General features: G+C 42.4%; 1 protein-coding gene across 5 annotated transcripts in view; it reads left to right on the forward strand.

Annotated features, from left to right (window-relative positions):
* The first annotated feature begins 630 nt into the window (after positions 1-630).
* The window catches only part of MARK3 (microtubule affinity regulating kinase 3), a 108,983-nt gene continuing 85,321 nt past the window's right edge, over positions 631-24,292 (forward strand). For all 5 annotated transcript variants that reach the window (XM_061181317.1, XM_061181319.1, XM_061181318.1 and 2 more), the window contains exons 1-2: positions 631-1,291; positions 21,636-21,827. In XM_061181317.1, the coding sequence (XP_061037300.1) occupies positions 1,241-1,291; positions 21,636-21,827 (243 nt within the window). In that variant the 5' untranslated portion in view covers positions 631-1,240. The remainder of the gene's footprint in view (positions 1,292-21,635; positions 21,828-24,292) is intronic.

The following is a 24,292-nucleotide window of genomic DNA, read 5'->3' on the forward strand; positions in this document are numbered from 1 at the left end:
TCCCAGGAGGCTTCTAGGGCTCCCCGCCCCCTTCTAGCACTCTTCCTTTCAAAAGGCTTTTAGCTGGGTCCGGGTCCCTCTCCCTCCTGACCGCGAGCTCCTTGAGGGCAGGACGCCCCTGCCGCCTTCGGGATGCTGAGCCCAGCCCCGGCTGCTCAGAGCCGGAGGCAGGAAGGGTGATTTGAGTCCTCGGTTCCCGGGTCACCGTTAACGATGCAGGAACTCGGCTCCTCCCCACAGCCCCGGCCCTATAATTACTGTCATATCTCGATTTGGGGCAGCGCGGTCCCAGCTTTTGAGGGACGCTACCTCAGCTTTTGCATACAGCAGGCGCTCGATCAACACTATAAGTATCAATCCAGCAGTCAAGCTCAGGCCGCCGCCCAGGGCCTTTTGCCGGTTCTTTCGCGGGTGCCGCGTGCTCTGGACGCTGGGAACCCGCTGCCCCCGCTGCCCGCCGGGACCTGCCAGCCCTGCCCAGCCTTGGGTAGCCGCCCCCTCGGCCCCAGACCAGGCCGAGTCGCCCCTAGCAACAGCAGCCGGGCCTGCTTCCTCGGGCCGCGCTGATTGGCCGGACTCCGGGAGGTGGCGGTGCCGTCACTTCCGGCATCCGGAGGCAGCAAAGGAAGCCGAGGGGCGGCCATCTTGGGTCCGTGAGGCTCGGAGGTGCCGGGGGCGGCGGTGTCGGCGGCCACCGGGCGGAGGCTGAGGCGGAAAGCGAGCCGGAGGGAGAAGAACAGCCGGGTGCAGGCGCCGCCTCCGCAGCCCCCTCCATGGTCGGCGCCCGCAGCCCGCGGGGACCTGTCTTGCACTTCACCTCCTCCACATCCTCCTCTTCTTCAAGGGCCGCCGGCGGCGCTGTGTGGAGGCTCCGGCGCTGAAATCCGCGGCGCGACGGGCGGGGGCGGAGGAGGAGGCGAGGGGGTCCGGGCTCGTGGGGCGCCCGGAGGCCCGGGGACGCCAGTGGGCCGACCCGCAGCCCGCCGCCGCCGGCCCGGCGCCGCCACCGCCGCCCGCGGGGCTCCTCGGCGCGGCCGCCGGGGCCGGGGGAGCATGAGCCCCGCGACCCGCCGGGGGACGGCCCGGGCCCGGCCCGGGATCTAGACGGCCGTGGGGGAGGGGAGCCGCCCTGCCGCGGCGCCGCTCCGGAACCGCCGGGCCCTCGACGCCGCTTCTCCGGCCCCCGGGGCCGCGCTGTTTTGTTTCACCCTCGCGTTGTGCAGAAGTGAAGTGAAGTAAAATGTCCACTAGGACCCCGCTGCCGACGGTGAATGAACGGGACACTGAGAACGTGAGTAACCTAGGCGACTGCCCCGGGCCGGGTCTGCGCGCGCCGTCCCCGGGAGCGCGGCCGCAGCCCTCGCCTCGCCTCGCCGCCGGCGGGTCCCCAGGCCGCGGCGCTCTGGGCCCGGTGGACGGCCGTGGGCCCCGGGAGGCGGCCTCGGCGGCCCGTTTCCCGAGCGCGCGGGCCGGGGAAGTGCATCCGCGATTACGCGGGGGGCTCGCTTCGTAGCGAAGCCGGAGGGCTGCAGCGTGGCCGGCCGGTGTCCTGAGAGGCCGGTGGCCGCGCGGTGGGCTCTCCGAGCGTGTGTCGGGTCCCCGCAGCGTACAGGGCTTATTTCCACTGAACTCGCCTTTTAAATTAGGTAGGCAGCTTCGAGAGGCTGTCGGGTTAAAAACACGTTCGTGGTGTTGATTAAACGCAATTGCTTGGATCGAGTGGACCGTCCGTTATGCCTCGTTCTTTAAGTTGTCTCGAACTAAATTTAGTGACAGTCACTAAACTAAGTGACAGTCACTGAAACTAGGTGCGCACTGAGGAACCTTCTCGGCCGCCTTCGACGCAACTCCGAACCTATTCAGAAGTTCTTGGAGAGAGCTAAGACTTTGTCGAGGAGTAGCCTCGTTTCCATACGAATCTGTTGTGAAGGAGCTGGTTAAGCACATTTCAGAGGAGGATGTGTAGTCAAGCAGCCCTGCCACGCACTGCCTAGCGGAGGGCCACCCACTCTGGGCTTAGCTTTCCTCCTTCCCCAAAAGAAGTTGGCTTAGATGAGCTCTTAGGTCCATTCTGGCACTCACATTCTATGATTCTGTAAAAGGAACCTTTGATGTTGTTCACGTAAACCTTTTCAAAAGGCCAGGAACAGCAAGCAGTTTTAGGGCCTGACAACTTGTAGTAGAAATTCCATTGGAGAAATGTTGACTCTGTCCAAGTGCGTTCTGAACTCTTCTCGAGCACTGGCTTCAGGACTGTTCCAAGCTACCTGGGAGTTATCTTCTGTTAAGAACAAAAATATCTAAAAAATAACTCGTAAAGAAACTTCACTGGCCTTTTATTGTAAGTGTTATGAGGTAATTCCTGGCAAGAAAATGCTATCACTTAGGAAAAGCTTCCTGGCTCTGCCTGTTTTCATGCTTTCAATAACGTCCTGAGACCTTGTGGCCTAGTGGTATCAAATGCCTTCATTTTAATCTTCAGAATGCCATTTGTTTGCTGGATAGCTGTCAGGTGATTTAATGTTTGTGTAAACCTTGGTCTAAAGCATCCCTTCAGTATATTAAGGTGTGGTATTTAATGCTCTTTAACCTGGTAAATAAGTAGTACAGTGGTGTATGTTCCTTCACCTGAGATGGATTAGAAAGTTACATAAAAAGTAGTAGAAAATCTACACTAGGTGAGTCAGTGAACTCATTTTCTCATAGACCCTTTGAAGAACCTAATTCTTACTTCATCATTTTGTTGTTCTTTGACGCCCCTGTAGGGCGGAGCAAGCAAAAAAGCGAGTTGATTAGCTTTGATCACTGACTTCCATTGCAAAATCTTACACTGAACCAGAGCAGGAGCTCCATACTTACTGAACAAACTGAAGCCAGAAACAATCATAGCAGGTTTGTGATAATGAAGGATTTACACCAAATGGGTCTTGACCTTGTTCTCTGTTGAATTTGTTGAATTATGGTGTAGTCTTTCTGTGTTGTTAGGAATTACTAACTTTAAAAACAATGTAGGGTATGGAGTATGCCTTTATTCTCATGGAATGTATTTAAAATGGAATTTTTGACAGTGCTAAAATAGAGGTTTGTAGCACATCATTGCATTAATTCACCATGCCCTGATTTTAACTCCGGTATTGACATGTTTTGGAAGTAGTTGTGTATCTTTTACAGTGTGGTGCCTTTGTGCCAGTGTTACACGTCTGGCATATACCATATTATTTACCTACCACTACTGAACTGCTAAGTGTTAGACCTCCTGCCAATCGAGTGATGAGGGTTCAAGAATGAATGGGAGTTCTCAGTCTGTTGGGCAGCTCTTTTGTTAAAGTTGGGTGTATTGAGATAGAACATTCACTCTTTTTAAGTGTACAGTTTGGTGAGTTTTGACAAATGTATAGTCACGGAATCACTATCACGGTCAAGTTAGGGGACGTTTCCATTGCCTAAGAAGGTCCCTTGTGTCTTTTTACAGTCAATTCCCTCTCCCTTCACCCAGCCCCTGGCAACTACTGATCTGTTATCTGTCTCTGTAGTTTTACCTTTTCTAGAACATTATTTAAATGGAGTCAAAGAGCATATAATCTTGTGTGTAGCATCTTTCACTTGGCATAATGCTTTTGAGATTTATTCATGTTTGTGTGTGTATCAATAGTTCATTCCTTTTTATTGCTGAGTAGTAAGTAGTTCATTGTTTGGATGTACCAGTTTTTTTTAATCCATTCACCAGTTGATGGACATTTTGGCTGATATGACAAATAGCTTTGTCTTTATATTTTGTAAAAAGACTCTCCATTTTGCTTACCCTAGGAATCTTATTTAAATTTTAAGTAAATATAATTGTGGTAAGAATTTTGCTTATAGATCAGGAATAATAAAAGGCAGATAATTTGCAAGAAGAATATTATCTTCATGCTAGTACACTACTCTATTTTCATTTGTTTGATTTCCAGATGTGAGTATTCACTTTTAGCTGATAAGTATATAAAAAGATAAACTGTTATCAAATCATTTTAAAACTCAAAAGGACTAGTCAAACAGTCAGACCTAATGAGGATGTTGAGGCTCAGAGAGGTGACAGGAGCTGCTTGTGACTATTCACTGTTTAGTAGCAGAGCCTGTACTAGACCTCAGGTCTCCATCTCAATTCTCTCTGCTTTTTTGTGTAGCAGGCTGTTTCTCAAAAGCTATGTACTAATTATTCAACCAGGGAGGTGTAGTTGTACCAATACACAGAGTATAATTAAAATTAGACTTTTAAAAATGTTTTGCTATGGAAAATTTCAAACAAATAAAGAGAATTTAATAAGTATTTATCAATGGTTCTCAACTGGGGACAATTTTGCCACCCCCCCCCCAAGTGGACATTTGACAATGTCTGGAGACACTGTTGGTTGTCACAACTGAAGAGCGTTGCTACTGACCAGAAATGCAGCTAAACATTTTACAGTACATAGGACAGTGCCCCCTGGCCCCTCAACAAAGAAATATTTGGCCCAAAATGTCAAGAGTGCCAGGGTTGGGAAACCCTGGTATATAGTTAGCCCCCCCATGTACTCAACAGCTCAATGACCAGACTTCTTTTATTTGTTCTCTCCCCAAGAAGCAAGCTCAATACATCATATCATTTCATCTCCAAAGCTTTTAGAAGAGATAAAGCTTCTTTAAAAAATGTAACCTTAATCCCTTTATCATAATTTTTTAATATCAAATATCCAATCAGTACTCGTTTCCTCAGTTGTCTATTTTTAAAAAACACTTTGTTCAAATTAGAATAAATGTTGCTTCCATATATTATAGATGGCTAATATGTGAAATAAGATGCTTTTTTAAATTTATTTTTTAAATCCTTCACAGATGAGTCTTTTTTTTTTTTTTTTAAACATCTTTATTGGAGTATAATTGCTTTACAATGGTGTGTTAGTTTCTGCTTTATAACAAAGTGAATCAGTTATACATACACATATGTTCCCATATCTCTTCCCTCTTGCATCTCCCTCCCTCCCACCCTCCCTATCCCACCCCTCTAGGTGGTCACAAAGCACCGAGCTGATCTCCCTGTGCTATGCGGCTGCTTCCCGCTAGCTATCTATTTTACATTTGGTAGTGTATATATGTCTATGCCACTCTCTCACCCTGTCACATCTTACCCCTCCCCCTCCCCATATCCTCAAGTCCATTCTCTAGTAGGTCTGTGTCTTTATTCCCGTCTTGCCACTAGGTTCTTCATGACCTTTATTTTCCCTTAGATTCCATATATATGTGTTAGCATACTGTATTTGTTTTTCTCTTTCTGACTTACTTCACTCTGTATGACAGACTCTAACTCCATCCACCTCACTACAAATACCTCCATTTCATTTCTTTTTATGGCTGAGTAATATTCCATTGTATATATGGGCCACATCTTCTTTATCCATTCATCCGATGATGGACACTTAGGTTGCTTCCATGTCCTGGCTATTGTAAATAGAGCTGCAATGAACATTTTGGTACATGACTCTTTTTGAATTATGGTTTTCTCAGGGTATATGCCCAGTAGTGGGATTGCTGGGTCGTATGGTAGTTCTATTTTTAGTTTTTTAAGGAACCTCCATACTGTTCTCCATAGTGGCTGTATCAATTTACATTCCCACCAACAGTGCAAGAGTGTTCCCTTTTCTCCACACCCTCTCCAGCATTTATTGTTTCTAGATTTTTTGATGATGGCCATTCTGACCGGTGTGAGATGATATCTCATTGTAGTTTTGATTTGCATTTCTCTAATGATTAATGTTGAGCATTCTTTCATGTGTCTGTTGGCAATCTGTATATCTTCTTTGGAGAAATGTCTGTTAAGGTCTTCTGCCCATTTTTGGATTGGGTTGTTTGTTTTTTTGTTATTGAGCTTCATGAGCTGCTTGTAAATCTTGGAGATTAATCCTTTGTCAGTTGCTTCATTTGCAAATATTTTCTCCCATTCTGAGGGTTGTCTTTTGGTCTTGTTTATGGTTTCCTTTGCTGTGCAAAAGCTTTTCAGTTTCATTAGGTCCCATTTGTTTATTTGTGTTTTTATTTCCATTTCTCTAGGAGCTGGGTCAAAAAGGATCTTGCTGTGATTTATGTCATAGAGTGTTCTGCCTAGAGTCATGTACCAAAGTGTTCACTGCAGCTCTATTTATTTTTTAAATCCTTCACAGATGAGTCTTTTTTTTTAAAAAAATTTTATTTATTTAGTTGCACCGGGTCTTAGTTGTGGCTTGCGGGGTCCTTAGTTGTGGCATGTGAACTCTTAGTTGCAGCATGCATGTGGGATCTAGTTCCCTGACCAGGGATTGAACCCGGGCATTGGGAGCGCGGAGCCTTAGCCAGTGGACCACCAGGGAAGTCCCCAAGATGCTTTTTTTTTTTTTTTTTGGCTGAGTTGGGTCTTAGTTGTGGCATGCGAGATCTTTCCTTGTGGTGCGCGGGCTCTTCGTTGTGGTGGGCGGGCTTCTTTGTAGTTGTGGCGTGCGGGTTTTCTCTTCTCTAGTTTTGGTGCTTGGGCTCCAGAGCGCGTGGGCTCTGTAGTTTGCGGCACGCGGGCTCTCTCATTGAGGCGTGCGAACTCAGTAGTTGTGGTGCGGAGCCCAGCTGCCCCGCCGCATGTGGGATCCTAGTTTCCCGACCAGGGATCAAACCGGCGTCCCCTGCATTGCAAGGTGGATTATCTACCACTGGACCATCAGGGAAGTCCCCCAAGATGCTTTTTTTTTAAAGGCAACAAAAAAGTTTACATTTTAGTTTATGTTCTACAGTTGACTTGTATAGAGGTCATGGACAAATCCTGTTTGTGTACTGGTAAAATTAGAAATGTATTTTTCACTTACATTTCAAAGCATATGACACTTTGTAAGTAAGCCTGGGTTATTTGCCAAAAGTACCAGAGGTCCTGGAGGGCTTTGCCAATTTAACAGCTCCTGGTGTGTGTGCACACCATGTACTTACTTATTGTTAGTTAATGCAGACAGTCATCAGAATTCCTTATCTCTGTGAAATAAATAAACTGATGGTGTTATTGTCTAGCCAGCTGTTGGTTGTATGAGACTATTAACCTGTTAAGATCTGAGTGCCTGCTATGTGTATGACACTGTGCTAGGCGCCGTAGAGGATATACCTAGGAACCATATCACTCCCCTGCCTTAGGACTTCCCAGTCCCTGCAGAACAAAGCACCCTGAGCTCTGTGAAACTAGTCTGTAAACTCTCAAACTGGAATAAACACCACAATCACCTGGAGGGCTTATGAAAGCACTGATTGCTGGGCCTCACCCCCAGACCTTGATTCTACCTTCGGGGCCCTAGAGTTTACATTTCTAGCAAGTTACCAGGTGATGTTGATGCTGCAGGTCCAGGAACCACACTTTAAAGAACTGCTATCTTAGTATTCAGTGAAGACTTGCTGACTAAACAGTGTTCCTTTAGATTGTATTGTGACTAAAGAAAAGAGATTTCAATGGTTTCAATAACATTTTCAGTTTCCTTGAGTTTGTTTTTTTTTTTTTTTTTGTGATTGCACTGGGTCTTCCTTGCTGCGCACAGGCTTTCTCTAGTTGCGGCAAGCAGGGGCTACTCTTCGTTGTGGTGCGCGGGCTTCTCATTGCAGTGGCTTCTCTTGTTGCGGACCATGGGCTCTAGATGGATGGGCTTCAGTAGCTGGGGCTCGTGGGCTCAGTAGTTGTGGCTCGTGGGCTCTAGAGCACAGGCTCAGTAGTTGTGGCGCACAGGCTTAGTTGCTCTGCGGCATGTGGGATCTTCCTCGACCAGGGCTTCAACCCGTGTCCCCTGCGTTGGCAGGCGGATTCTTAACCACTGAGCCACCAGGGAAGTCCCAATAGTCCCTGTTATTTTTAATTTCAGAGAGGATTGTTCTGGATTCTAAAACGTAGCCAATTTTTTTTTTTTCGTCTGTGCCGGGTCTTAGTTGCGGCACGCGGGATCTTTTAGTTGCGACATGTGGGATCTAGTTCCCTGACCAGGGATTGAACCCGAGCCCCCTGCGTTGGGAGCACAGAGTCTTAGCCACTGGACCACCAGGGAAGTCCCCATAGTCAAATTTTATCCGTGGAATTTGTTTCCAAGCTGGAAGTAAGAGTCAGGGAGTACAGCCCCTTCTGATCACCATTGGGAGGACTAAAGCAGAAATTCACTTGTCTCACATCCATTTTAAACTTTCAAAATAAACAAGGAGAAAACAAATCTCTTCCTTGGGAATCTCCCAGCTTCAATGTTGTCTTATGTAGGAATTTAAAGAATGTGCTTGGAGTTGGTCTGCAAGTAGTAATAAGGGGTTTGTGCTGACCCACATGCACCTGCCTGAACAGTAATTGAGAGGGCAGAAGTTGGCACTGGAAGAAAATGACTTTTTTGGGGGGAGTCCAATTTTCAAGCTAGAGTTTTTAGCACTGCACTTTAGTCACCTGAGCTGCTTGGCCGTGGTTAGTCTTATACAGTCTTATGCAGACTAGATAAGGCATTGTTTCTGTGGGTTACCTGGGATCTTGGTGTTCAGAGTTGAAGCTTGAATAAAGCTTGAGATGTTTTGTTTGTATTTCTTGCTAATAGTTAGGTGTTGCTTGGGGGTGGAGTTGAAATATTGTGGGGTTTGTATTATGGACATTTTACATGGAAATCTGTATTGGAAGAATTTAACATGAAGTTCAAGTAAGCTGAACCAAAGGTTTTATTCCAGAATTTTATATAACCCCATTCTTTCTGTAGTCAGTACCTTTATGACTTCATTGAGTACAGTAGCAGACTAGAATGAGGGTCTTGGAGAGGAGCAGACCTAGAACCATTTCCTAGCACAGCCTTTTGCCCTTAACCTTGCCATTCTTTGTCCAGAAGAATAATTTAAGCTGGGCAAGCAGCTTTTGTTGTTCAAGGCACTTGAGGTATTTTTGATGGCATTCTATTCACATACTGTCTCCACCTCTTTCCTGTCTTCCTTCCCTTGTGTAGCCCTTGCCTACCTTAGGCCTGCCTTGGTATTTATAGGCACATGTTAGCTTTACTAGTGGAATGGATTAAAGGAACTTATATTTTCTTTTCTTAAAAGAAGGTTGCCTTCTAGACATTAAGGATATTCAATGATAAAGAACCTTCTACATACCATGGTAAGGTATTCTAGTTGCTTTTTCCATTTCTGTTAATTTAGGTCAGGTGCTTAACATTTATATCCTGCTTATTGTATAGTTGTCCTACTTATTACTGCTGTAGAACTAGCCAGTCCACAACTTAGTAGTGTAAAACAACAAGTGTTTCATTATACTCACAGATTTTGTGTGAGGAATTCAGATGGGAATGGTTTATGGCTGGGACTTCAGTTTGGGGGAATAACGAAAGGCTGGGGGATTTGAATAGCTGGGCTGGAAGATCCATATCCTAAGACCGCTTCTTCACTCACATATCTGGCACCTTGGCAGGTATTGTTAAAAGGCTGGGCTCAGCTGGGACTTGGCCAGAGTGGCTACATGGGCCTCTCCAGCATGGAGACTCCAGTGTGATCAGACACATGAGGTGGCTCGGTGTTTCAGCAAACAAGACAGAAGCTGCTTGCCTTTTATGACCTAGCCTCAGAAGTCACATAGTATCACTCCTGCCATTTATTCTTAAAATGTTAGAGCAGTCACGGGCACCCAGATTCAAGTGGAAGGGACATAGACCTTTCCTTGTAATGGGAGGTATGTGAAAGACTTTGGGCTCATGTTTTCCAACCACTATAATAGTAACTCTTTGGGTTTATAATCTGACCTAGCATTTTTTGTGTGACCTTGGACAAGTTATTTAACTTCTTCATGCCCCAGTTACCTCATCTATAAAGTGGGATTGGTAGTAGTAATGACCTCATAGGGCTGTTATAAGAATAAGGCCTTCCATGCTGTGGCCTCCCTTACCTCTTTGTCCTCATCTCCTACCTCTCCGCACCCACTACATTCATAGACCCAGGTGTCTTCTTGCTGTTCTTTTAGCACACCAGGGACACTCCAACCTCAGTGCCTTGACGTTGGCTCTTCTCTTTGAACACTTTTCTTCCAGATATCCACATGGCTGTCTCACCTTCTCCTCTTTTCAAACATCAGCTCATTGAGTCTTACTCTGACCATCTATGGCCCTCCCAGCCTCCCTAATCCTGATCTAGTTTTATTTTTCCATTGCATTGTTACCTTTATGTGTATATATGTGTTATGTATATATGTTATATATGTTATATATATATGTTATATATATGTTATATACACATATATACACATATATGTTATATATACATATATATATATGTGTTACCTTTATGTGTATATATGTATATATGTGTACATATATAATAATATGTTATTATATAATTTACATATTTCTTATGTTTATTGTATTTTGTTTCCTCTGGTATACTGAAAGCTTCCTGAGAGCAGGAATATTTGTTTTGTTTATTGATACTATTTCAAATACCTAGAACATGCTGGTCATTTATCACAGGTGAAGAGTAAATAAATATTGGTCGAATTAGTGATTAAATGAGACAATATGTGTAAAGCATTTAGAATGGTGCCTGACTCATAATAAGTAATAGATAAATGTTAGCCATCATTAGTGGTTTGTTTACTGGTCTTTTCATCTCTCATCTCTATGTTGTCATTTCTCTCATCTCTCATGTCCTGTATCTTCAGCCTCTTCCCTCTGTAGTTCCAATGAATTCATCTTCTTTCTCCTTTCTTAAAACCTCAGATAGCTTTCTTAAAGGGAGGCTTGATGGAAAGAGTCTGGGCTTGGAAGTGAGACATAAAGTGGGAGCCTAGGACTGTGGTTGAGGGAGAGGTTCTGAAGACACTTCTGAGGAATAGTTGACCAGATGAGGAGCCAAAAAGTAAGATCGACAAAACATAAGAGAAATTGGGATTTGGAGTTACAGGCTTGCATTTGAAACCGGTCTTCAAATACAAGTCACTTAACTATGGGCAAGTTAATTACTTGTGTGTGCTTCATTTAAAAAATTTTAATAATTAAAAACTTTAATTGATATAATCGACATATAACATTGTATTAGTTTCAGGTGTGCAACATAATGATTTGATATTTGTATATTTTGTGAAATGATCACCACAATAAGTCTAGTTAACAGTTAACATCCATTACCACATATAATTACAGGCTTTTTTTTTTCTGTTCATGAGAATTTAAAAATCTACTCTCTTAGCAACTTCCAAATTTATAATACAGTATTAACTATGGTCCCCATGCTGTGTATTACATCTTTTTTATTTAACAAAAGAGAATAACACCATCTCTTCAGGGTTGTTGTGATTGAAGAAACTAACACGTATGAAGTGCTTGGCCTAGTCTACTCCATATAATGGGGGTTCTTCAGATGTTAATTCCCTCTTGAGATAGCTTTTGTAGTGTTATTCTAGAAAACTGGATAATCTAAAGTCTTTGATTTAGTATTCAAAGTTCTTGACCCACTTCTCTAGCTTTTTTTTTTTTTTTTTTAAACTGTTCACCTATATAAACTTAACACTACAGCCAAACAATTCTCCTTGGCTGTCTATTCATCTAGCAGTTTCACAGCCGCTGGTTGCCAGGTCCTGTGTACTAAGAATACAGAGATGAGATAATTCTTACCCTCAGGGAGCTCGTTGTCAAGTACTTTAGTGTAGGAATTAACTAAGCTAAGCAAGGGGATGCAAGACAGAGAAGTACCAGCCTAGTCAAGAACATAAAGATAAGAAATTGCCAGCAATCATGATGTCAAGGAACTAAAGCCATTTTTTTTTTTCAGTGTTAGAGTTGTGAGAGATGAAACAGGCTAGACTTGCAGGTTAAGGGAGGTTCCCCCCCCACCCCAAATCCTCCAAGCTTTTTAAGCTTTCCTTGTGCTGGTGCCTGGCTTGAAATGGCCTTCATCTTTCATTAGAACTCTACTACTTGTCCCATCAAAGACTCCATCCCTTTTTTTCCTTCATCTCGCCCAAATGTGATCATACCCTCTGAGTGCTTAGAGCTGCATTGTCCAGCACATGTGGCTACTGAGCACTTGAAATGTGGCTAGTCTGAATTAAGATGTCCTGTGAGTATAAAATATAGACTAGATTTCAAAGACAGTATGAAAAAAGGAATGTAAATCTTACTCTTTTTATATTATGTGTTGAAACATTTGGGAATATATTGGGTTAAATAAACTATTATTAAAATTAACCTATTTTCATGTTTTTTTAAAAGTTTATGTTATTTTTAATTTTATTTTTGGCTGTGTTGGGTCTTCGTTGCTGCGCGCAGGCTTTTCTCTAGTTGTGGCGAGCAGGGGCTACTCTTCGTTGCGGTGCACGGGCTTCTTACTGCAGTGGCTTCTCTTGTTGCAGAGCATGGGCTCTAGGCGCGCCGGCTTCAGTAGTTGTGGCACATGGGCTCAGTAGTTGTGGCTCGCGGGCTGTAGAGCGCAGGCTCAGTAGTTGTGGCACACAAGCTTAGTTGCTCCGCGGCATGTGGGATCTTCCCGGACCAGGGCTCGAACCCATGTCCCCTGCATTGGCAGGCAGATTCTTAACCACTGCACCACCAGGGAAGCCCTTTTTATGTTTTTTTAATGTTGCTACTAGAAAATTGAAATTTTCATGCATAGCTCACAAATCTGTTGGATGGAGCTTGGAGTATTCACTCTCTGATTTTCTCATGGGGCGGAGATTGCCCCTTGTTTCAGTTACTGTTCCCCGTGTTAGCTCCCCAGCTAGACTATGAGTGTTAAAAGTTTGACACCATACTTTTCTATTTCTTTTATCCCCTTATAGTGCCTGCTACTTAGTAAGTGCTTAGCATATAATTAACTGGTCAAAAGCTACCAAGTCAAAGTTTTCTTTAGCCACAATTTATTTGTGCCTTATTCTTCTGAGGATTGGTCAAGTAAATTATTTTTCAGTTTATTTCATTATTATGATAGCTCACTTGCTATGCCAATAATAAGTGTTTTATTACAAGTGAAACCAATTTGAATTTATGCATATGAACAATAATAGTTCCCCTTCCCTATTATTCATATTTTTGGAAACATTTTCATAAACTCAGCTGCAAAAGTCGTATCTTTGATCTGAACAGTGTGAGGCTGTTCTCTTGCTTATTTATTCCTGTTAATCCCTATATGTCATTTTCCTTATCCTTCCAACAGGTTACTGTTCTAACATTTTAATATATTGTCATGCGTGTACATGTATGTGTTCTTAGAACTGTATGTTTCGTACTTTGTGTAAATATTGCATAGTCTCATCTATGCATCGAATCTGTTGCTTCTAACTGCTGCATAGCACTCTGTGGTATGAGTCTACCACATTTTACCTACTTGCTGAGGTAGACTACCTGCCGCCTCACCCCCCCTCCCCCCCATGCAATGCAGCAATGAATATCTTCATACATGTCCCCTTGTGGAGCTGTGTAAGAATTTCTTGGGGATGTGTAGCTAGGAGTGGACCTCCTGGGTCACAGGAAATGTCAGATAGTGCCAGGTTGCTCTTCTGGATGGCTCTGTCAGCCTACACTCCCGCCAGTAGTGCACAGGGGTTTTTGTCTCCTTGGTTCCTCCAACATTTAGAATTATCCAGCTTTCTAATTTTTTTTGCCAGCCTACTAAAGTAGTTTAATGTGCTACTTCATTATTAACTTGCGTTTCTCTATGGTTTTTAGTGTGTCTATATATTCCTTTGCTCTGGGGGCCTTCTGTAAATTGCTGCTTTTCCTTTGTCCCTTTTTCTATTTGGTTGTTTTTTTCTTGTAGATTCTTAGGTGTTCCTTGATTTTCTAGATATTAATCTGATGTAGGTTTTAGACATTGCATGTATCTTCTGTCATCTTTCTGTGAGACCCTTATTGGACAGAAATTCTTAATTTTGGTGTAACCAACGTTTGCCTTATGTTTGTGCTTTTGAAGTTTTGCTTAAATGCCTGGCTCACAAGGATATATTCTCTCACATTTCACATTAACCTTTTATCATTTTACCTTTCACATGTAGGTTTTTTAATCCCTCTAGATTAAAAGGGAGCCTGCCTTTTGTGTATGGACTTAGGTAGGGATCTAGTTTTATTTTCCTCTATAGACTGATACAATGAACCAGTTTTCCTACTGCTATCCACTCAATGGTCCATCCTTTCCCCACTGGTTATAGGACTGCTTTCATTGTATCTTATGTTCCCATACATTCATGTCTTTCAGCTTTGTATTTTGCTGCATTGGTCTGTTTTTCTGTTGTGCCGATACCCTACAGGTTTTCTTTTCTTTAAAAATTACCGTGGCTTTGTAATATATGTAATCTACGTACCTTTATATATATCTGTCTATTGAACTTTTTATTTTAAAATAATTTTAGACTTAAAATGGCAGGATTTTAGTACAGAGTTCATGTATACTTTTCACTCAGGTTCTCCTGATGTTAACACTTAGATAACCATGGTGCAGTTATAAAAACCAGAAAGTTAACATTGGTCTGATACCGTTAATGATGACTGCAGAACTAATTTGAATTGTCACCAGTTTTTCTCCAGGGTTCTTTTTCTGTTCTAAGTTCCAATCAAAGATCCCACAATTTAAGTTTGTCTGATGTTTTCTCAAAATTAGATTAAGGTTATACATTTTTGGCAAGAATGCCACAGAAAAGATGTTGTGTCCCTCTCAGTGCATGCTTTTAGAGGGTGCAGTGAAAGAGATACGTCTTGTTACTGGTTTTAACCTTGATCACTTTTCATTTCTGAACATTTTTTTTAACTTCTTTTTCAAGGCTGACCTGGCAGCCGTGAAATATTCGTCCATGTACACTTTAGAGTAAGTTTAAGATTACTCATAAATTACTGGCTGGAAATTTCAATTGACATTGCATTGAACTTATTGATTAATTTGGGTAGATTGTATAATATTATCTATCTAAGAGTGTAGAATTCCCATTTATTCAGAGTATCTTTTATGTCTTTTATTAAAAATTTAAAGCTTTCTCCAGAGAGCTCTTATATATTCTTAATTAAGTTACTTTCTACCTACCTTCTAGTTTTTATTGCTATTATAAATACTTATTTTTAGTTAAATTTTGTGGTACGTTACTACTGGTGTAGAGAACTGTGGTTATAGGTTGATCTTGCACCTTGCCAAGCTCTCTCTTGAGTTCTAGTGGTATTTCCAATTCTTTTGGTTTGCGGTTAGATCATATCATCTACAGATATCGACACTTTTTTCTCTCCGAGTTTTTTTTTTTTTTTTTTAATTTATCTGTCTTATTTATTTATTTTTGGCTGCATTGGGTCTTCGTTGCTGTGCGCGGGCTTTCTCTAGTTGCGGCGAGTGAGGGCTACTCTTTGTTGCGGTGCACGGGCTTCTCACTGCAGTGGCTTCTCTTGTTGCGGAGCACAGGTTCTAGGCGCGTAGCCTTCAATAGTTGCGGTGTGTGGGCTCAGTAGTTGTGGTTCGTGAGCTCTAGAGCACAGGGTCAGTAGTTGTGGCGCATGGACTTCACTGCTCCGCGGCATGTGGGATCTTCCTGGACCAGGGGTAGAACCCGTGTCCCTTGCATTGGCAGGCGGATTCTTGACCACTGCGCCACCAGGGAAGTCCTATGTGGTATATATATATACCACATCTTCTTTATCCATTCCTCTGTCAATGGACATTTAGGTTGCTTCCACGTCCTGGCTATTGTAAACAGCTCTGCAATGAACATTGGGGTACAGGAATCTTTCCTAATTGTGGTTTTCTCTGGATATATGCACAGGATTAGGATTGCTGGATCATATAGTAGCTCTGTTTTTAGTTTTCTAGGGAACCTCCATACTGTTCTCCATAGTGGCTGTACCAATTTACATTCCCACCAACAGTGCAAGAGGGTTCCCTTTTCTCCACACCCTCTCCAGCATTTATCGTTTGTAGATTTTTTGATGATACCCATTCTGACCGGTGTGAGGTGATACCTTTTTGTAGTTCTATGGCTCTTATATAGACACATTTTTTTTTTTTAAACATCTTTTTTGGAGTGTAATTGCTTTACAGTGGTGTGTTAGTTTCTGCTTTATATATAAATATACACACACACACAAATATATAGACACATTTTTAAAGAAGAACTAATATATATAACATAAAATGGAGTGCATTCCCCATTCACTTTTCTTACTGCCTCTTACATTAGTATTGATATGGCCCCTGTAACAGTTTAGTAGTGCTTTGGTTGAAAGTAACTAAACCTTATACGATGGCTTAACCAAATAAGGGTTTATTTTTCTCACAAAAGAAGTCTGGACAGCTTCTAGCTTTGGTTCAGCAGTTCAGTAATATTGGAGCTGGTGGTTTTTAAAAATATTTTTGTCTTTTCTCTCACATTTGAGACCTTAACGGCTGCAGGGTAACTTACATAGCTCTAGTTGTTACGGTTGCATTCAGGGGAGGAGAAGGGAGGAAGGAGCTGTGCTAGTGTACCTGTCTCCCTTTATGAGAAACAAAAAGTTTTCCGAGGACCCCCCAGTAGACTTTCCCTAATGAAAACTGACCAGAACTAAGCCATATGCTACCTCCAGCTACAGGGAAGTTTGGGAAAACAGGAATTTCACTGGCCATATTGCCTCCCCAAATACACATCTGGCTTCTCTTAGAAATGAAGAAGGGAGGAATGGATATTGAGTAGATACCTACAGTATTTGCTCCATTCTTTAATATTACCTGGCAACTTAAATGTATTGCATTAAACGGAAGTTTTAGTTTGAAAATGAACATTTTATGGATTTGTTAACAGTGTTCTCTCTTTGACTTGATTCTGCCTAATTTTTAGTAGCACTGCCCATATTCTAGTTTTCATGGTGGATAAAGTGGTTCAGCTCAACTCCTTGAGGAGAAGGAGAAGGATCAGGACTCCTTTAATCTTTTTTTCTTTTTTTTTGGCTGCATTGGGTCTTTGTTGTTGTGCGCAGGCTTTCTCTAGTTGTGGCAAGCAGGGGCTACTCTTTGTTGCAGTGCACAGCCTTCTCATTGCGGTGGCTTCTCTTGTTACGGAGCATGGACTCTAGGCGCGCCAGCTTCAGTAGTTGTGGCACGCGGGCTCTAGAGCGCAGGCTCAGTAGTTGTGGCACACGGGTTTAGTTGCTCCGCGGCATGTGGGATATTCCTGGACCAGGGCTCAAACCTGTGTCCCCTGCATTGTCAGGTGGATTTTTAACCACTGCGCCACCAGGGAAGTCCCTGGATTCCTTTAATCTTTGAGATTAAATTAAACAGCTCTGAGTGCCTGTTGTGTGTTTAGTGCTGCCACAAAAAGTGGCTACTATTATGTAACGTTTTTTTTTGGTCCTCAGGTTGTTTATTGTCACCTTAGGGAGAAAAAAAAAATTCATGCATGAAGTAATCGGCTAATAGTACAAGAATTCAAAATTATTTTTTAGAATACTAGGAAATTTTTTCTTCTTTAGGGCCACTGATGGATGCATGGGAAAAATAAAATGAAGGCCAAGAAAAGGCAATTTAATTTGCTTCTGTTTGAGAGAATTTTTTAGTTAAACACATTAGATTCTAAAATTTCAGGACTTTATGTATCAAACTAAATATACTAAGTTCAATAACTCTGTTGGAATTTAACAAACATCAGATATTTCAATCTGTTATATGAGTTTACACTCTTACGAGGAAGTACGGGTTTCTTTTGGGTTTGTATTATGATTATTTGCATAAGGGTGTATTAGGTTAGGCTAGGTTATGCTGTGGTAACATACATGACCAAAATCTTAGTGTCTTAACACAGTTTAAAAAAACTGTCAACTTCATTGACTCCATGAAGAGTGATCTCCATTTCCAGGCCATTTGGTCCTGTGACCCTCCATCTTTGGACAGTGCTCTGGGTTCAGGAGAGACCACAGGGCTGGAGTCAAGCACTGGCAATAAATGCTTCAGCATGGAAATTACATGTCACTTTCACTCATATCTCATTGGCCAATCTTAGGCACATGGCTATTGGGAACCTCAAGTGAGGGGAGTGAGTTTCTCTGGGAAGTCAGTGTATTGTGGTGGATAATTGTCTACAACAAAGTAGCCAAATAGAGATAGATACAAGCAGCGTACATCCAGAGCCCAAAGGAAAAGAAATTCTGATGGGATGCAGGGAGAGTCATGGAAGGCTTCATAAAGATGGTGACAAATGACTCAAACATAAGGGAATGAGTAGGATTTTCTTAGGTTTGAAGAGAAGAAAGGGCGCTCAAACTGAGGGAGGATCATGCTAAAGAATAGTGGATGATGTAGCGGGAGAGGAGGAATGGATTACATCACAGAGGGCCTTGAATTCATTTAACATTCATTCAACAACAATGTATCGCACAGCTACTATGTGCCAGGCACTGTTCCAATTTCAGGGAATATCTGATAAGGAACAAAACAGACAAAGATCTCTGTGTTCTCCTGCAGGTTACATGCTAGTGGATGTAGTGCTAAGGAGTTAGTTTTTATTGTAAGTAGATCGGAGAGTATGCAAAGGTATAAACTAGATGCCTATGAATTTTAAGTTTCTGATATTTCTATTTTACATGCAGAAGACAGTTGATTTGCATAAAAGTTAATATTTTGTCTGTTTAACTGTACCTCACTCTATAAAACTTAATACATGAAGGGCTGAATTTATAAAACATATAAATTAGAAAGTGTATGTTTGCATTTAAAAAGCTCTTTTGACCAAAATTTTGGATAGCAGTATAATTTTAAAAACTATATTTTCATTGCGTAAATAGTAAAACCACTTGACATATACCTCATGGGAACAGGGACTTTGTTTTATGCACTGCTGTTTCTAACACTCAAAACAGTGCCCAGCTCATATTTATATAACATCTATTATACAGGGCTTCCCTGGTGGCGCAGTGGTTAAGAATCTGCCTGCCAGTGCAGGGGACACGGGTTTGAGCCCTGGTCCGGGAAGATCCCACACGCTGCGGAGCGACTAAGCCTGTGCGCCACAACTACTGAGCCCGTGTGCCACAGCTACTGAAGCCCACGCGCCTAAAGCCTGTGCTCCGCAACAAGAGAAGCCACCGCAATGAGAAGCCTGCGCAGCACAACGAAGAGTAGCCGCCACTTGCTGCAACCAGAGAAAAGCCCGCGTGCAGCAACAAAGACCCAATGCAGCCAAAAATAAAAATAATAAAATAAAATAAAATAAATAAATTTATTTTTAAAAATCTATTATACATTATCATTTGATAAATATTTGAATGAATGAATAGAAGAAAGAAATTTGGGAGATAAAAATTTCCCGTAATTTAACCATGTGAATGTTACAGTGATCAGTATTTTGATATCATTTATTTAGTCATTCCAATATTTATTAAGTACCTGTTCTATGCCAACTGCTAAGATCTAAGGAACAATAAATTACTGTCCCTGTTTTTATGAAACTTGCATCTAGTTTGGAAATAAACATAATGGTTATCAAAATTTTTTTAAAATTTTGTACTGTACTGTACTCCAGCTGATCTACAAAAATTTGTGTTACAATATACCTATTTTGTGTAAAGCCTTAGTGTAATAGCTTAGTTGTTATTTTAGTTTTTTCTTTAATCAAGTCCTCATTTATAATAGGCTATTTTTTAAATAATCTTTTTAAAATTTATTTATTTTATTTATTTTTGACTGCATTGGGTTTGTTGCTGTGCGCGGGCTTTCTCTAGTTGCAGCGAGTGGGGGCTGTTCTTTGTTGTGGCGCGCGGGCTTCTCATTGCGGTGGCTTCTCTTGTTGTGGAGCACAGGCTCTAGGCGCATGGCCTTCAGTAGTTGTGGCACGCAGGCTCAGTAGTTGTGGCTCGTGGGGTCTAGAGCGCAGGCTCAGTTGTGGCACATGGGCTTAGTTGCTCCGTGGCATGTGGGATCTTCCCGGACCAGGGCTCGAACCCGTGTCCCCCGCATTGGCAGGTGGATTCTTAACCACTGAATCACCAGGGGAGACCCTATAATAGGCTATTTTATAATTTGGAAATTAGAATCTTTTTGTTATAGGAACAAAGTTGCTTAGATTTGTAACCAGTTTGTAAAAGTCTATTTAACCTAAAATATACATTTACAGTAAAAAACATAGAAATTGTTGTTTGCAATGCAGTATTATGTGATAATTGAATAAAACAGAAGAGAACCTATCCCAAAACCTGGTACATGAGAGACAGAGATTTACTTAGAGGAATATGAAAAAGTAGATAGAAATTAACGTGGACATTCTGAAAAGGACATCTTTTGAGGACTTCAGTTGATGGCACAAATTCTTAAGCTTTTACTGTAAAATACTTGTTTTTCCTTTTTCCTTGATGAGTGTGTTACAAAGTGTAGTTTCTTATGTTTATCACCTAGAATCAGGCTTGTTTTGACCTATACGTAGAGAGAGAGAGAGCATGAGAAACAAGGGACATTTTCCTGGACAAAAAGTTGGAAAAGAGAAAAGAATGAAAGAGGTTGAAAGTGTCTTTGTAGAGTGTCGTGAGAGTGAGAGGCCTTCCTTGAGCAGGAAGGAGTTAGCAGCCATGAAAAGTAGGCAGTGGGGCATGGCATCCTTTGGGCACTAGGGGAAAGAGGAAGCACTAGGCAGCTGGCTGCTTGTACGTACAGAATTGTACACATCAGGCATTTGTATCTCTTGTACCTTTATATTTAATATGGTTAGAGGCATATATGATTTGTTTTACCTTTATGGAGTATATTGAGTACTGTATTCATCTCTTCAACAAATATTTGTCAGGGACTACAGAGTCTGGCTGTTTCTTTAAACACATTGTTTTAAATTATTGTTAGCAGCATAGTTTAGAAAGAATTTGGGAATCTAGGTTCTCTTTGAATTTCTCACTAGTGATGTGGCAGTGAATAAATCTCAAGGTATGCTCATCTGGTGAATGGTGATATTAGCTGTTCTGCCTGCATCACAGGGTGTGTTAAGGATAATATGTGCTGGTACATTTAATAGCATATGAAAAAGTCAAGTTCTTTTTTTTTTTTAATTTTTATTGGAGTATAGTTGTTTTACAATGGAAAAGTTAAACTCTTTACGACTGTAAGGCAGTCCTGTTTCTCTTATTTTATGTTACAGCCACATATAGAAAATATCTCCTTTCTTTCTGAACACCCAGTTGAGTTTCAACACTTGGTATTTCTCTTCTCAGCATTTTCTTGTTTTCCTCATAAATTTATATCAGGTGGGCAAATCCCTTTGAAGTGCCACATGTACTGGGATTAAAATTAAAGCAGTGATGTGTTTGTTTATTTATTTATTTATTTATTTATTTTTGGCTGTGTTGGGTCTTCGTTTCTGTGCGAGGGCTTTCTCTAGTTGCGGCAAGCGGGGGCCACTCTTCATCGCGGTGCGCGGGCCTCTTCACTATCGCGGCCTCTCTTGTTGCGGAGCACAGGCTCCAGACGCGCAGGCTCAGTAGTTGTGGCGCATGGGCCTAGTTGCTCCACGGCATGCGGGATCTTCCCAGACCAGGGCTCAAACCCGTGTCCCCTGCATTGGCAGGCAGATTCTCAACCACTGCGCCACCAGGGAAGCCCCAGCAGTGATGTTTTGTTTCTTCAACTAGAGGCTCTTAAAACTTGTCAGGTACTGTGGGTCTCTCATTTCCTAATGTTTGTTGTATGTTTTATTGTAGCACACGTCACATGGAGACGGGCGGCAAGAAGTTACCTCTCGCACTGGGCGCTCTGGAGCACGGTGTAGAAACTCTGTAGCTTCCTGTGCAGATGAACAACCTCACATCGGTAACTACAGACTGTTGAAAACAATCGGCAAGGGGAATTTTGCAAAAGTGAAATTGGCAAGACACATCCTTACAGGCAGAGAGGTAAATACAAATTATGCTTGATTTCTGTTAGTATACTTGCTTTGTTTAGTTCCATGTGAGAGAAAGAGGAAAAGAATGTATATATTTGGGCTAGTTAAACATTTTTTTAAGAACAAGAAGCTTATGTATTAATTATGTGGGAGTTCTTTTGCTTTCTCATTTCTTTAAATGTTATGAAGATTATATTGAGTGTTTGAATAATCTTTTGCGTTTAAAAAGAGGTAGTGTTCTTTTCAGTGGTAAATGTATACCACCACAGTAAAAATTATTAACTTCATTATAAGCTCATGGTGCTTGAAAAAATCAATAGTGTTGTCTGTTTTTATAGATTTATCCTCAAGAAGTTTCTTCATCTCCCCAAATATTTTTCTCATAGCTTATGTTTGATAGGTTACTGTGCAGGAGGGCACCTGCTTTCCTAGTTTTTGTGGTATTGGCTATCTACTCAACCACATGCCATATTTATTAAAAACACTTCCATTAAAACTGCTACTAGGGGGACTTTCCTGGTGGTCCAGTGGTTGAGAATCTGCCTGCCAATGCAGGGGACACGGGTTCGATTCCTGGTTCGGGAAGATACCACATGCCGTGGAGCAACTAGGCCCGTGCTCCACAGCTACTGAGCCTGTGCTGTGGAGCCCACGGGCCACAACTGCTAAAGCCCGTGTGCCTAGAGCCCGTGCTCAGCAGCAAGAGAAGCCACCGCAATTAGAGGCCTGCGCACCACAATGAAGAGTAGCCCCCGCTCACTGCAACTAGATAAAGCCCGCGCACAGCAACGAAGACCCAACGCAGCCAAAAATTAAAAAATAATAATAATAATAAAAATAAGTTAATTAAAAAAAACAACTGCTACTAGGGACTTCCCTGGTGGTCCAGTGGGTAAGGCTCCGCTCTCCCAGTGCAGGGGGCCTGGGTTCAGTCCCTGGTCGGGGAACTAGATCCTGCATGCATGCCGCGACTAAGAGTCCGCATGATGCAACTAAAGGATCCCACATGCTGCAGTGAAGATCCTGCCTGCCGCAGCTAAGACCTGGCACAGCCAAAATAAATAGATAATAAAATAATTAATAGGGACTTCCCTGGTGGTGCAGTGGTTAAGAATCCGCCTGCCAATGCAAGGGGACACGGGTTTGATCCCAGGTCCGGGAAGACCCCACATGCCATGGAGCAACTAAGCCCGTGCTCCACAGCTACTGAGCCTGCGTTCTAGAGCCCGCGAGCCACAACTACTGAGCCCATGTGCCCCAACTATTGAAGCCCGCGCGCCTAGAGCCCATGCTCTGCAACAAGAGAAGCCACCACAATGAGAAGCCCGCGCACCACAACGAAGAGTAGCCTCTGCTCGCCGCAACTAGAGAAAGGTCTTAGTGCAGCAACTAAGACCCAACGCAGCCAAAAATAATAATAATAATAATAATTGGGCTTCCCTGGTGGCGCAGTGGTTGAGAATCTGCCTGCCAATGCAGGGGACACGGGTTCGAGCCCTGGTCTGGGAAGATCCCACATGCCGCGGAGCAACTGGGCCCGTGAGCCACAACTACTGAGCCTGCGCGTCTGGAGCCTGTGCTCCGCAACAAGAGAGGCCGCGATAGTGAGAGGCCCACGCACCGTGATGAAGAGTGGCCCCCGCTTGCCGCAACTAGAGAAAGCCCTCGCACAGAAACGAAGACCCAACACAGCCAAAAATAAATAAAATAAATTTAAAAATAATAATAATAATTAATAAATAAATATTTTTTTTATGAAACTGCTACTAAACTAACTCCCTCCTCACATTCTACTTATGCAGTACAGAACTGTTCTGCCTTTTTTTTGACATAGTTTATTGCATTTGGATCTTTTGTACCTGCAATTCCTTTGCCTAAAATACACTTCACCCTTTTGTATAGGAGTCACTTCTTCTGGAAAGTAGTCATTGACAGACTCCCTTTCCCCAGGCATGGGATTCATGTTAAAAATCCTGATACTTTCCTTAGATAGCATGTTTTACTATTACAATTACATAAACAATTATGTTTTACTGTTACAATTACAATTATATTGGAATTGCTTGTTTACCTGTCTTCCCCCTCTAGTCTATAGGGTAGACGTCAGTACTTAATCATGTTTGGCACATATTAGGTACCTAATAAATATTTATTGAATGAATTTAATGTTACTTTTGAAGGAAGCTTTAGAAAGAAATGCCTCCCATGTACCAAAGCCTCCTGATATGTGTGCCAGGGTGGTATTACAGATGTGCCATGGTACTGATGCCTGCAGCCCACCATGCTGAGGGCTGCTGGAGCAGGACCCACCCTGGGTTTGCTACAATTTGCCCTACAAATATTCCGATTTTCTGTGTGTGCTGGGACCTGAAGAAGGTTGGAGAGCATTGGTCTATGCTAACTGGAGTCTTAAGTAAAGACTGTAACTAAAAATTTGCCTTTTCACATTTCATCTCAATTTTAGTGACAGTTCCC

The sequence above is a fragment of the Eubalaena glacialis genome, chromosome 2 (genome assembly GCF_028564815.1).
Source record: "Eubalaena glacialis isolate mEubGla1 chromosome 2, mEubGla1.1.hap2.+ XY, whole genome shotgun sequence".
In the NCBI taxonomy this organism is placed as follows: Eukaryota; Metazoa; Chordata; class Mammalia; order Artiodactyla; family Balaenidae; genus Eubalaena; species Eubalaena glacialis.